At 38.9% G+C, this 14,980-nt stretch overlaps 1 protein-coding gene across 6 annotated transcripts in view; it reads left to right on the forward strand.

Annotated features, from left to right (window-relative positions):
* The window catches only part of NFATC3 (nuclear factor of activated T cells 3), a 140,202-nt gene that overhangs the window by 62,307 nt on the left and 62,915 nt on the right, over positions 1 to 14,980 (forward strand). For all 6 annotated transcript variants that reach the window (XM_058706185.1, XM_058706182.1, XM_058706183.1 and 3 more), the window contains one exon: positions 13,402 to 13,601. In XM_058706185.1, coding sequence (XP_058562168.1) covers positions 13,402 to 13,601 — 200 coding nt within the window. The remainder of the gene's footprint in view (positions 1 to 13,401; positions 13,602 to 14,980) is intronic.

Genomic DNA, 14,980 nt, shown 5'->3' on the forward strand with positions numbered 1-14,980 from the left:
TAGGAGGATTAAATGAAACACTGCATGGACAGAACATGGCATAGTACCTTACACATAGTAAATGCTCAGAAAATGTCAACAAATGTTGATCAGTATTCTGTGAACCCTGAAGAAGAGTAAGTAGCCGAGTAAGATATCAACATTGGCATCCTAGAATTCACCTGGAATGATTAGTGTCATTTGAAAGAGTTGTGTTTGCATTCCATGGGCTAGTATTGTATCAAAATGAAAAGAGAAGGGCACTTAAGCACTAGTTGTAGAAATCTTTCTGGTATTTGTTAAAGGACAATTTCAGATGTTCTCAGTATACTTTACATTGAGAGCTAAGAAGTTTCTGAAGTATATATTTTTTGAAATTATGGAAGAACTCAAAACTGAAGCTTTTGCAAAATACCTCCTACCTTCTAGCCATCTAATAAGTTGATTTCTTTTATTTAAAGTAAACAACCTTAGTAATTAATGTGGTCTGCAACTATTTAATACATCCAAGACAGTCTGTTACTTAGCTGGGGATTCAGTGGGGGGAGATCAGACATGTTTCCTACTCCCATGAAATTTACAGTTTGGTGAAGCTTGCAAATGAGATAACAATAAAGTATGATAAAGGTTTAAAGGATGAAATTCACATCTCTCAAAGAGGACATAGCTGAAGGGGTTGAAATGGGCACTGCTTATTTGAGGAAAGTTCCTAGCTAATTAAAAACATTAGCCAGAGAAAAGGTAAATACTAAGTAAGGAAAGGTATGAAGCAGAGGGAAGAGTTTATTTATTTTAAAGTTTATTTTGAGAGAGAGAGAGAGAGAGAGCGAGCGCAATGGAGGGGTAGGGAGAGGGAGAGAGAATCCCAAGCACGCTCCTTGCTGTCAGAGCAGAGCCTGATGCAGGGCTTGAAGCCATGAACCGTGAGATCACGACCTGAGCCAAAACCAAGAATCAGATGCTTAACTGACTGAATCACGGAACCTCCTTAGGGAAGAGTTTAGAGCTGCACTATCCAATTCAGTAGCTACTAGCTACATTTAAATTTAAATTAACCAAAATTAAAATTTCAGTTCTGAGTTGCATCAACAGAACTTCAAGACTTGGTAGGCATGTGGCTAATGACAGACAACATTGTCTTTTTAACAAATGATGCTGGAGCAATTGCACATCCATAGGCAAGAAAATAAATTGGAACCTAAACCTCACATCTTACACAAGAATTGATTGTACATGAATCATGGATTTTTTTTATTGTTTATTTATTTTTGAGAGAGACAGAGACAGAATGCGAGTGGGTTAGGGCAGAGAGAGAGGGAGGCACAGAATCCAAAGCAGGCTCCAGGCTCTGAGCTGTCAGCACAGAGCCTGACGCGGGGCTTGAACTCATGAGCTGTAATATCATGACCTGAGCCGAAGTCAGGCGCTCAACTGACTGAGTCACCCAGGCGCCCCTTGTGGATTTTTTTTTTTAATGCAGATGTAGAAGATTTTTATCATTGCACAAAATTCTGTTGGGCAGTGCTAGTTTAGAAGCCAGGGAACAGAGACAGGTTCTATTTTTCAAATATGAAAGGTGTAGAACAAGAGAGTTGCTTTGTGGTGATGGAAGAGTTCCTTATCTTTTTTTTTAATTTTTTTTTTTTTACATTTTTATTTTATTTTTGAGAGGCAGAGAGAGAGCACAAGTGGGGGAGGGGCAGAGAGAGAAGGAGACACAGAATCTGAAGCAGGCTCCAGCCTCTGAGCTATCACCATAGAGCCTGACGTGGGGCTCAAACTCACAAACTGCGAGATCATGACTTGAGCCAGTCAGACGCTCAACCGACTGAGCCACCCAGGCACCCCTCATGGATTTTTTTTGGAATGCAGATGTAGAAGATTTTTATCGTTGCACAAAATTCTGTTGGGCAGTGCTAGTTTAGAAGCCAGGGAACAGAGATAGGTTGAACGTTGCAAATATGAAAGGGGTAGAACAAGAGAGTTGCTTTGTGGTGATGGAAGAGTTCCTTATCTTTTTAAAAAGAAAAAAATTTTTGGGGCGCCTGGGTGGCGCAGTCGGTTAAGCGTCCGACTTCAGCCAGGTCACGATCTCGCGGTCCGTGAGTTCGAGCCCCGCGTCGGGCTCCGGGCTGATGGCTCAGAGCCTGGAGCCTGTTTCCGATTCTGTGTCTCCCTCTCTCTCTGCCCCTCCCCCGTTCATGCTCTGTCTCTCTCTGTCCCAAAAATAAATAAAAAACATTGAAAAAAAAAAAAAATTTAAAAAAAAAAGAAAAAAATTTTTTTTACATTTCTATTTTATTTTTGAGAGGCAGAGAGAGTCAGAGCACAAGTCGGGGAGGGGCAGAGAGAGAAGGAGACACAGAATCCAAAGCAGGCTCCAGGCTCTGAGCTGTCATCACAGAGCCTGACACGGGGCTCGAACTCACAAACCGCGAGATCATGACCTGAGCCGAAGTCGGATGCTCAACTGACTGAGCCGCCCAGGCGCCCCAGAAGACTTCCTTATCTTGATGGTGATGGTGATTACTTGAATCTACACATGGGATAAAATTACATAAAACCACACATATGTTATATTATACAGTAATAATTTTACTAAGACATAAATATTTTAGGGCCACTTGGATGGGTCACTTGATTACATGTCCAACTTTGGCTCATGTCATGATCTTGTGGTCCATGAGTTCAAGCCCTGCGTCGGGTTCTGTGCTGACAGCTCAGAGCCTGGAGCCTGCTTCAGATTCTTCGTCTCCTTCTCTTTGCCCCTCCCCTGCCCTCTCTTTGTCTCTCTCAAAAATAAATAAACATTTTAAAAACAGACATAAATATTTTAATTCAGTAGCTCAAAAGGTACTGAAATTTTTAATTTATTATTATTTTTAATGTTTTTATTTATTTTTGAAGGAGAGAGAGACAGAGCATGAATGGGGGAGGAGCAGAGGGAGAGGGAGACAGAATTTGAAGCGGGCTCCAGGCTCTGAGCTGTCAGCACAGAGTCCAATGCGGGGCTTGAACTCATGAACTGTGAGATCATGACCTGAGCCGAAGTCGGACGCTTAACGACTGAGCCACCCAGGCGCCCCAAAAGCTACTGAAATTTTTAAAATGGGGATTGTAGAATTTTTTTCATATTTCGACTTTATATTTCATCATATGCCAAGATCATTTTCCAGGTGATTTTTTATTATGATGTTATATGCACATTTTCAGTTTGAAGCAGTTTATATTATGGAAATTTAATTATTTTTAGTATCTGTATGATGTGTTCTCATGTTTCTGATATATTCAGATTCCTTCCCCCCAAGTAATTTAGCAGACCTGATAATAGAATTGCTCTTATTGAAGCTGCTCTAGTCTGTCCTATAGTGACCTTTCGGCTTTAACGCTCCAGCTTTAGTTAAATTAAGCAGGCACAGACTTTTGCTATGGAAACGATACGAAACATAACAAACAACTTGGCTTACTTTCTTCTACAAAGCAGAAGGTGGCCTGAAAAGAGGTATACTGATACTAGATGAGAGTTTTTTTAGAGAGTACTGTTAAAAGCAATAATTTGTTTATGATCTCAACATAATGCTCATCTGGAAATGAGATGGGAAGACTGGGTAATTTATTTGATGTTGCTTTAAAATTCCTAAGATGCATAGGAAAAATGCTATTTTTCATATATTATATAGTACATATGTTTGGAGCATATGTTGGCTGAAGTATGTGTTATGAACTATGTTCCCTTTGAAATCTTATATGCATGATTACGTTCCCCCATCACTGGTTTATTTTACTATTGAAGTATAAAGGACAGGTGGCTTATGTCTTTGCCAAGCTGGTATTAAAGTGAGCTATCTAATATGACTAGGACACTTTGGTATATAGTACTTAGGTACGTTATGTGATATTTGGGTAGCTTAATAGATAGTAATAAAGTTTTTATTTGTATTTTCTATTTTAAACTTCATTTTGAGCAGCCTACTTTAGTGGCTATAATTCTTATTTAAATAATTCTGTTGACAAACCTCATGAGTTATTTTTTGCCACCAAATTGTACTCTTATTCCAAAGTTCATTCATTCAACAATCATTGAATGCCTGTAATGTGCTAGGTACCATATTGGGCTCTGGGGATAACATATTGGGCTCTGGGGACCCTGTCCCCTTCACAGTACTTAGGGGCAAATTGTAAAGTTGTTGGTGTTTCTTCCTCCCCTAGATGAACAGTTCCATAGAATAATTTGTTCAATTTAGATTAGACATGAAAGAGCAATGGATATAGCAGAATAATCACTTATTAGCCATGAGTTTCCAATTTCTTCTTCAGTTACTGACTTATTTAGGCTTTTTTGTTTTTATTGTGATCACGCTGGCATTTTATTTTTTTATGGAATATATTTTTTTCTTTTTAAAAAATTTTTCTTTAATGTTTATTTATTTGTGAGAGACAGAGCAGGATTAGGGGAGGGGCAGAGAGAGAAGGAGACACAGAATCTGAAGCAGGCTCTAGGCTCTGAGCTGTCAGCACAGAGCCCTATGTGGGGTTTGAACCCATGAACAGCGAGATCATGAACTGACCTGAGCCGAAATCAGATACTTAACTGACTGAGCCACCCAAGTGCCCCTGGAATATTTTCAATTTAATTAAACCTATGTAAAATTTATTAACTTTGTCTACCAAAATATATAAAAAGAAATCACAACTGAAAACATTGAGGGGCACCTGGCTGGCTCAGTCAGTGGAGTGTGCAACTCTTGATCTAGCGCTTATAGGTTTGAGCCCTACATTGGGTATAGAGATTACTTAAAAATAAAATCTTTTTTAAAAGGGAAAATATTGATAGATTTTTTTGACTATATAAATATTTACAGAAAACTGCAACTTCCAGTTAAAGATAGTAAATTGAACACATGTGTTTACTCTCATTAGACATTAGACAGCTGTAACTTAACCTTGTTGGATAGAGAGAAAGAGTCAATGAAGAGCACAAGTCATTTTATATCAAAGAACTGTGGAAAGACTCAGGAATTTGAGGCACTGGGTATCTCTGAAAGTGGGGTGTGAGATGAAGCTGAAAACAGGATTAGTTGAAAGTCTACAAAAGAAGCAGTTAGAGTTCACAGATTTTTCTCTTATGTAGTATAGTGAAGTGATTATCACTGTCTTACCCTGGGAGAATATTGGAGATTTGCTCTTCAGCAGGAATGAAATAGACATTCTAGGTTCTAGAATACCTGAAGGCAGAGATTGAAGATCTGTACAGAAAATGGAGGGTGGATGGAGGGAGAGGCATAATGAAAATCTGCATACTGAATATGGAGACTTCTGACCCCCCCTTTTTTTTAAATGTTTTTATTTATTTTTGAGACAGAGACAGAGGATGAGCAGGGGAGGGGCAGAGAGAGAGGGAGACACAGAATCCGAAGCAGGCTCCAGGCTCTGAGCTGTCAGCACAGAGCCCGACGCTGGGCTCGAACTCACGTACTGTGAGATCATGACCTGAGCCAAAGTCAGACGCTTAACCAACTGAGCCACCCAGGCGCCCCTGACCCCTTTTCTTAACTCTCAAAATGTTTATGACAAGTTTATGCTCCCTAGACGAGACTGGAAGATTTGCTTTTAGACAGACCGGTCCAAGAGAAAATTCATATGTGCCTCAACTTGCAAATCTTTAGACTAATGATTCTCAACTCTGTCATACCCAACCCCACTTTTTTGTTTTGAACAAATATTTTATAGTACTACTTCATTAACCTGAAATGGAAATGCAAAGATTATATAATCAACTTGCACATACAAATGTAAGAATATCAATATAATACTGTAATATTACAGGGAAATAAATTTAGAACTAAATTATAACAAAATAGTTACATTTCAAAATGAAAAGGCTTGACATTGACATTGAAAAGGCTTGACAGTGAAGCAGTTAGATATTTGTAGCTGCAGTATCACTGCAAGTGTTGCAGGTACAAAGGCAGGCATATTGATTAGCACCCTAAATTCCATGAATGAGTGGCATTACTGGCAATGACATGATTTTCTGAAATGATGAACTCTTGCTAAAGTTTTCTTCAATTTATATGGTGGTCATATTCATTACAAATTCATGTGTTAAAACTGCAGTTTTTTTGGCACTTATTTATACTAAGGAGTTGGGTTCTGAGTTCATAAGTTTCTCTGTATACATAAATATATGTGGGACATTCTGAAGTTCCACGTAACATAGGCTAGTTCTGTACTTTGAAGAACTAGTTATCCCATGCATTGATAGGAATTTCAGTCTTTGGCTCTTTGTCATAAAATGCCTGTAGTATATACCTCACTCATTGTGTTGCCATGCTCATTCATTTATGTATTGACTGTGACTGTTTTTGTGCAACGATGGTAGAGTAGTTAGAACATGTGTGGTACTCTTCCCACTTCACACTTTGCTCAGGGCACTGTCAACCACAATGTTGAAGTTACAACTCATTAGTGTTTCAAGTCCTCTGAGTATTGCTATACTGGAACTTGTACAGTCCATGCTCATCATTTCAAAATAAGGAAAGGAAAATGGATAAATGTCATCCTTTAAAGACATCCTTTAATATTAGACTGTATTATTTTGTTATCAAAATAGATAGCAAAGCATTGTGTTTATTGTTCAGTAATTTTTTGGCTGGGCTAAAAGGATATACATCTTATATAGCCTCATTATTTCCATCTAGCTGTCTCATTGTTACTTTGAATACTCCATGACTAACATTGAAAACCTTACCTTATCTCCCTCCAAACCTGTTCTGAATCAGTGACTTCTTCATTTATTTGCTAGTGATACCACCATTCTCTTAGATACTGAAGCTCAGAACTTCTAACCTCTTTTTTTTCCTTTCTCATTATTATGTGTGTAGTCAGTTAAAGAAAATTTCTTTAGGGAAATATTTATTGCATTCATCCCTCTTCATTTCTATTTTCTGTTTATGTTCTCACTTCCACCCTAATTTAAACTTCCAATACATGTGATGTTAGTACCTAGTGCTTCAGCCTCTTAACTGATTTCCATGATTCTGTCCTCTCTCTCCTTCATAGAGCCTTCATTGATTTTTATCATATGCTTCCGTACATCCTTTTTATTATAAGTAAATTTCTGCCTTTTAGAGTCTTCACTAATTTCTTAAAGTTTAGTACATGCCACTTTGTTCTTTATTTTATTTTTTAAATTTTACTTCTTAAAAATTCTTTTTGTTTCAAGTTTTTATTTAAATTCTAGTTAGTTGGGGTGCCTGGGTGGCTCAGTGGTTGAGTGTCTGACTTTGGCTCACATCATGATCTCACAGTTCGTGAGTTTGAGCCCCACATTGGGCTCGTTGTTGTCAGCACAGAGCCCACTTGGGATCCTCTGTTCCTCCCCCCCCCACCTCTGCCCCTCCCCTGGCCACGCTCTCTCTCTCAAAAATAAATATTAAATAAGTTTTAGTTAATATATAGCGTATGTTCTTTATTTTAGTGTCACCTATATAATATTGGCTGAAGCAGTGGCATTCAATATGGATATTTTTATAATAGATCCTCAGTTAAAAAAGGAAAGGGTAGAGGAGTGAACAAAACAAAGTGTCTGCCTTCTTGGAACTTATGGTACTGAGGGAAATAGATAATAAATACATAATACACTTTTCATAGTGATCCATACTATGAAAAATAATAAAACAGGATAAGGGGACAGAGATGTGGTATTTTAGGTAGGGTGGTCTTCTCTTAGGAGGTAACCTTTGAGTATGGAACTAAAGGAGTGAGGTAATATGAAGATCAGAGGGAAGAATGTTCCAGAGGGATAAAATATCAAGTGTGAAATCCATGAGGTTAGGAATGAGTTTGGGTGGTTCAAGCATTAAGGCCAGGATGGTCAGAGCAAATCATTGAAGGGAAGAGAGTTAAAGAAGGTAAGGCAACAAGTTGGCCAGGGGTCAAATCACATAGGCCTTGTAAATCATCATAGGACATTTTAATTTAGTTGAGTGTTGAAAGGAAGCCATTAGAGAATTCTGAGCAGGGCTTGAAATTATCTAGTTAAAGTTTGCTCTGGCTTCTGCACAGCAAGTAGGCTGTAAAGGAGCCAGAGTGAAAACAAGGAGAACAGTTACAAGGCTATTGCAATGGTCCAAGCTTTAATTGCTTCTTTATAAATGTTACAATATTGGAAACCATCCTAGGTAAATTATACTACCCAATAATAGGCAAAAATCTTCATGTCCTTTCCTAAGTAGAGGATAATCACTGAATTATGATGTTGCTTGGTTACAAACTCCACTGTAATCTAGGGATAGGCAAGCAGGGGGAGTAAAGTGTTCATCTGAAAGACTACATAGTAGAAAAAAACTCTTTGTACACATTTGAACTCTGACTATATTATATACCTAGAATCATGGATGCAGAATAATAGCTAATATTTGTTTATCACTGCCTATATGACATGACTAGGCACTTTATATTTGGTATCATCTATCAGGATAATTTATAAGTCATAGTACAGAAATAGAAGATAATTTTTTTAAAGGGTATTATAAAATCTCAGGCTTGGAAGCTACATGGTCTAGAACATTGTCTAGCCATCCTACCCAGTACTGCTGTAGCGAAAACATCACTGACACTGTAACTCGTGACCACAACTTGTTCTGACAGTACTAGGGACTGAGTGCCAGAAACTCCAGTACTGCCTTGAAGTGCTGGACACCTCCTCCACTCTGCATACTGAAAAATGGACTTCATGCAACCTATATTATCATGTCGCTCCCTTGTTGGTTCAATGGATTAAAGCAGCCATGGAACACATCTTTCTCCCAATTGTGGCTAAAAGTAGCAGTGGAGATTACTGAGAGAAATCTCTCTGAAGCTTTTAAGACCACCAACTATAAGGAAGCGACTAACTCAAAGCAGAGGAATCAGACTAAATCTGCAACAAAGACGAGACATAGCTTAAGAACTGTAACCTGACAAAAGAAATCGCATACCTCTTTTTGGAGGTAAATACATTTCTACTTGAGTCTTTAGAAGTCTGTCATACAGAATGTTCAGTATATGCTCAACAGTACACACACACACACACACACGAAAGTGTGACCCACAGTGAAAAGAAAACAATCAGTAGAAGCAGACCTAGAGATGAGATGGCTTAGATCTTCTACCTCTTCATCTATGTTGGAGTTACCAGAAAGAGTCTTTCATTTAACCATAATAAAATACTAAACCAGTTAGTAGAAGTAGGCTAGGTATGTGAAGAGATGGAGGGATTTCTGTAGAAGCATGAAAAAAATTTTTAATCAAAAGGATAATAATGACAAAGATACAAGAAGAGAAAACTAGCGATCAGGATTTCTAATGAATCTAAACACAAAAATTCTCAACAAAAAAACTAACCAAATCCGACAACACATTAAAAGGTTTATATAGCATTGCCAAGTGGAATTTATCCCAGAAATGTAAAAGGGGATTGAACATAGGACAATCAGTTGATGTAATACACCACATTAATAGATGGGATAAAAAACACATGATCGTCTCAGCTGACACGGAAAAGGCCATTTGACAAAATTTAACAGCCTTTCATTAAATTGTTTTTGTAATTTATTCATTTTTGAGAGAGAGCAAATGTGAGTGGGGGCAGGGGCAGACAGAGAGAGAGCGCGCACAACAGACACAGAATCCAAAGCAGGCTCCAGGCTCTGAGCTGTCAGTGCAGAGCCCAGTACGGGGCTCAAACACACAAACTGTGAGATCATGACCTGAGCCGAAGTCAGATGCTTAACTGAGCTGCCCAGGTGCCCCAACAGCCTTTCATTAAAAACAAAAACAAAAGCCACCAAAAAACCCTAACACTCAACACACTAGGAAAAGGGGAAAATTCCTTACCATGAAAGGTCATTTATGAAAAGCCCACAGCTAACATCATGTTTAATGGTAAAAGACGGAAAGCTAGGGGCACTTGGGTGGCTCAGTTGGTTAAGCATCCAACTTGATTTCGGCTCAGGTCATTATCTCATGGTTTGTGAGTTTGAGCCCTGTTTTGGGCTCTGTGCTGACAGTGTGGATTTGGATTCTGCTTTGGATTCTCTCTCTCCCTCTTTCTGTCCTCCTCTACTACTCACTCTCTACCTCTCTCTCAAATAAATAAATAAACATTAAAAAAAAAAAGACTGAGTTAAGATTAGGAACAAGATAAGGAGGCTCACTTTCACCACCCCTGTTAAGCATTTGTGCTAAAAGTCCTAGCCAGAACTATACAATAAAAAGAAATAAAAGGCATTTGAATTGCAAATGAAGAGGTAAAATAGTCTCTATTCATAGATGGCATATTCCTGTACATAGAAAATATCACATCATCCACAATAAAGCTACTAGAGCTAATAAAAGAATTCAACGTTTCAGGGTAGAAGATCAAAATACAGGTACCATTTGTGGTTCTGTGTACCAGTGATGAACAACTTGAAGAGGAAATTTAAAAAGTAATTCTGTTTATAGTAGCATCTGAAGGAATTAAATACTTAGGAATATGTTGAACCAAGGGGGTGTCGAGACTTATATGCTGAAAACTATAAAATATTGCTGAGAGAAATAAAAATAGATGGAAACAAGTAAAATAAAAATCAAATGTAAGTACACATAATAAATGGATATCCATGTTCATAGATAGGAAGACTTAACATTAAGCCATCAGTACCCCCCCCAAAGCAATCTAGAGAGTGAGTGCTCCTACCAAAATTCCAACAGCCTTTTTTGTTGAATGGAAAAGCATATTTTCAGATTCATGTGGGATTGCAAGAGGCCTCAAATAAGCAAGACAACACTGAAAAAGAAGAATAAATTTGGAGGGCTTACTCTTCCTAACTTGTAACTTACTACAAAGGTGCAGTGTTTAAAACACTGTGGTATTGGCATACAAACAGATTGATGAAATAGAATAGAAAGCCCAGAAATAAGCCCTCACGCATGGTGAATTCATTTTCTACAGAATGCCAAGACTATTCACTGGGGGAAAGGACAGTCTTTTCAACCAATGGTGCTGGGAAAATTGGCGCTGGGAAAATTGGATATCTACCCACAAAATAATATAGTTGGACCCTTACCTTACATCATAGACAAAAATACACTCAAAACGGATCAAGGTCCTAAATGTAAGACTTTACTAAAACTAAAAACTCGTAGAAGAAAACATTCAGGGAAGTCTTGACATTGGATTTGGCAGTGCTTTCTCAAGTATGACAACAAAAACACAGGCAACAAGACAAACTAGATAAATTGGACTCCCATGAAAGTTTAAAACTTGTGCATCAAAGGACACCACCAAGAAAGTGAAAAAAACAAAACAAAACCCAACAACCTACAGAATGAAAGATATTTGTAAAAATCCTATATCTGCAAGGGATTAATGATTCAGAATATATAAAGAAATTCAATTCAAAACCAGATATACATATATACCCAAATGTAACCCCAAAGAATGAATTTTTTTGTTGTTAAAGCAGTCACTTAACTTGTTTAGAGTCAGTCTGTAAAATCTGTCTCTCTGGTTGGTGGGAGCTCATAGTCTCATTTCAGTTATATTAGCCTTAGACTCCTTGGGATCTGACCTGTTCATGGATGGTTTCCAGGTCAGCCAAAGGACTGGACAAAGTTTATTTGTATAACTTGGAGCTCCCCTTCTCTGGCTGTCTCCTTTCTGGGAGTTCCCTTTTACTCTGAGGGAACTCAGAGTTCCTCAGAGGCTGAAGTTGTCCCAAACTCTGTCCTTGGTTCTTGAGGCCCTTCAAGACTAGATTTTGTATAGGAAATTCAACCACTTTGTAAGGCATGGTCTGTGGCCTTCCCTCAGGTTGAAAGCCTTAAAAACAGGAAACACTGTTTTGTTACAATTCTAGCATGTGTCACTTTGCTTCCAGTGTATGCTTATATTTGCTCTCCATACTTTGAAGTAGTTCTTTATGTTTGTTCCTGTTGGTCATTGTTACCTGCATAATGGTGGGTCATTTGGGTGCTAGTCAGCATCAGAGTAGACAGGGGAATCTCCCTAAGTGCTATATGTGTACTTCTTCAGGCTCTATTTCTTTTATTTTCCTCCTTTTTTGATGGTTGCTATTTTTACCTCCAGCACCTCCTGGTCCTACTCCTATATACACATCTTAACCTCAATGGTGAAGGACACCAGAGAAAGTCAAGTAGCCCAGCCTGTTAAGTCAGTTGAAATTTTAAGTTGATAACATATATAATAGGCTTTTTGAGATTTTTTTACTAAAACAAACTTTCTGATTTTAATAGCCTGTTAGAGGACCTTCCTGTACACCCAAGTCTTTTTAAAGTTTACTTGTTTATTTTGAGAGAGAGAGAAAGAGAGAGATTGATTGAGAACTCAGTGGAGGAGCAGGGGGGGGGGGGGAGAGAACCCCAAGCAGGCTCCACGCTGTCAGCATGGAGCCCGACATGGGGCTTGAACCCACAAAATGCAAGATCATGACCCGACCTAAAATCAAGAGTTGGACACTTAATTAGCCGAGCCACCCAGGTGCCCCCTGTACACCCACGTCTTTTAAGTCTGGGCTGGATGGTTAATGTTGCCTAAAGTACAGAGTCAGTCTGTCCTTCCTTTCTTCCTTATTTCCTTTCTCTCTTTGCAGAGCACGAGTTGGGGAGAGGGCCAGAGGGATAGAGAGATAATCTTCTTTTTTTTTTTAATATTTATTTTTGAGAGAGAGAGAGAGAGAGTAAACTGGGGGAGGGGCAGAGAAAGAGGGAGACAGAGGATCTGAAGCAGCCTCTGCGCTGACACCAGAGAGCCTGGTATGGGGCTCGAACTCACGAACCATGAGTTGAAGTTGGGCACTTAACTGACAGCCACCCAGGCTGAGAGAGTGAGAATCTTAAGCAGGCTCCATACTCAGCCCGGAGCCCAAAACGAGGCTTGATCTCAGAACTCTGGGTCCATGACCTGAGCCGAAATCAAGAGTTGGATGCCCAACCAACTGAGCCACCCAGGCACCTTTTTTTTGTTTTTTTTTTTTAATTTATTGTTAAGTAATCTCTACACCCAACATGGGGCTCAGACTCAATCCCAAGATCAAGAGTTGCAACTCTTCCAACAGAGCCATGTAGGCACCCTTTCCTTGTGGTTTTTCACATTACTCTATAAGAAAGCTTTGCAAAACTTTTATTCCGGATATATATACAAAAAACAAAAAAACCAAAACCCCCTCATTCCTTTGTAACATTCCAGCATTTTACAACTCATAATCTTCTGAAATTTGGAAGATTGTTCATTTATTACATTTTTATTGTTACCTTCTTGAAATAACATTTTGTGTATCAATAGTATATGTTACAGATATAATAAACTTCCTGTTGTAAACTTATTATAAATATAATGGATAATGAGTTGTATTTTTGTTTGTTCTTTCTAATTAGCTCCTGGGCTATAATGAAAAGCCGATAAATCTACAGATGTTTATTGGAACAGCAGATGATCGATATTTACGACCTCATGCATTTTACCAGGTGCATCGAATCACTGGGAAGACTGTTGCTACTGCAAGTCAAGAGATAATAATTGCCAGCACAAAGGTTCTGGAAATTCCCCTTCTTCCTGAAAACAATATGTCAGCCAGGTATCTGGAAACATACCCCAAAATGGGCAGTTCTTTTTTTTCCCCTAAAACAACTTTCAGAGAAAAACATACTTCTTTTTATAGTACAGAAATGAATTATTCATGGTTCTAAATTAACAGAATAACATTATGTAAATAATTGTAAGACATTAGCTAAAGTTGGTAGCAGATTTCCAGAAAGGAAATGCACTTCAGCAGAAGTTTATGAACCATGTGGTACCAGCCAAGCATTTTGTTAAATGTTAAAGATAAAAATATATGGACTTTTTGCAAGTAGCTCACAGTCTAATAGGGTAGACAAAAGAACAGTTGCAGTACAATTATTATGATTGTCAAATTTCCTTAAGGAAACTTTTACTGTCTCCAGGCTTACTTGTTTGACTCCTTTCCAAACAAAATGAGGTGGCTAGCTTCTGAATGAGAATGCTTTAGAGTTTTGTTCAGGTTAGGATTATATGTCACACAAGGAATGCAGTGGCTTAAACAACGTTTAGTTTGTTATTCCATAAAAGAAATGTACAAATAGGCATTTTTAGGGCTAGCACAGGAACTCCATAAGTCATTGAGTCATTGGGGCCCCAAACTCTGTTTTTCTTCTTTGCTGGTCTTTTTTTTTTTTTTTTTCAATTAAAAAAAATACTTTTTTTGAGAGAAAGCAAGTGGGAGACGGGCAGAGAGAGAGAGGGTCTGGACAGAGGATCTGAAGCAGGCTCTGTGCTGACAGCAGAGAGCTTGAGGCGGGACTGGAATTCATGAACCATGAGATCATGGCCTGAGCTGAAGTCAGACGCTTAACTGACTGAGCCACCCAGGTGCCCCTCTTTGTGTGTGTGTGTGTGTGTGTGTGTGTGCGCGTGCGTGTGTGTGCGTGTACATTTTGAGAGAGATCAAAAGTGTGTGCACATGTGGGCAGGGGAGGGGCAGATAGAGGAGAGAGAGAATCCCCAGCACTCTCTGCATTGTTGGCACAGAGCGTGATGTGAGGCTCAATCTCATGAACCTTGAGATCATGACCTGAGCCAAAATCAAGAGTTGGACACTTCAGCCAAATGAGCCACTCGTGTGCCCCCTCTGCTATTCTTTTTTTTTTTTTATGTTTATTTTTGAGAGACAGAGACAGAGACAGAGAGTGGAGGGTTGGGGGCAGAGAGAGAAGGAGACACAGAATATAAAGGAGGCTCCAGGATCTGAGCTGTCAGCACAGAGCCCAACGCAGGGCTCAAACTCATAGACCACGAGATCATGACCTGAGCTGAAGTCAGGCACTCAACTGACTGAGCCACCCAGGTGCCCCCCGCCCCCTTGCTATTCTTAACGTGTGATTTCTGTCCTCAAGATTGTCTCATGTTACAAAATAGCTGCTGGAACTCTAACCATCA

Source organism: Neofelis nebulosa, chromosome 17 (assembly GCF_028018385.1).
Source record: "Neofelis nebulosa isolate mNeoNeb1 chromosome 17, mNeoNeb1.pri, whole genome shotgun sequence".
In the NCBI taxonomy this organism is placed as follows: Eukaryota; Metazoa; Chordata; class Mammalia; order Carnivora; family Felidae; genus Neofelis; species Neofelis nebulosa.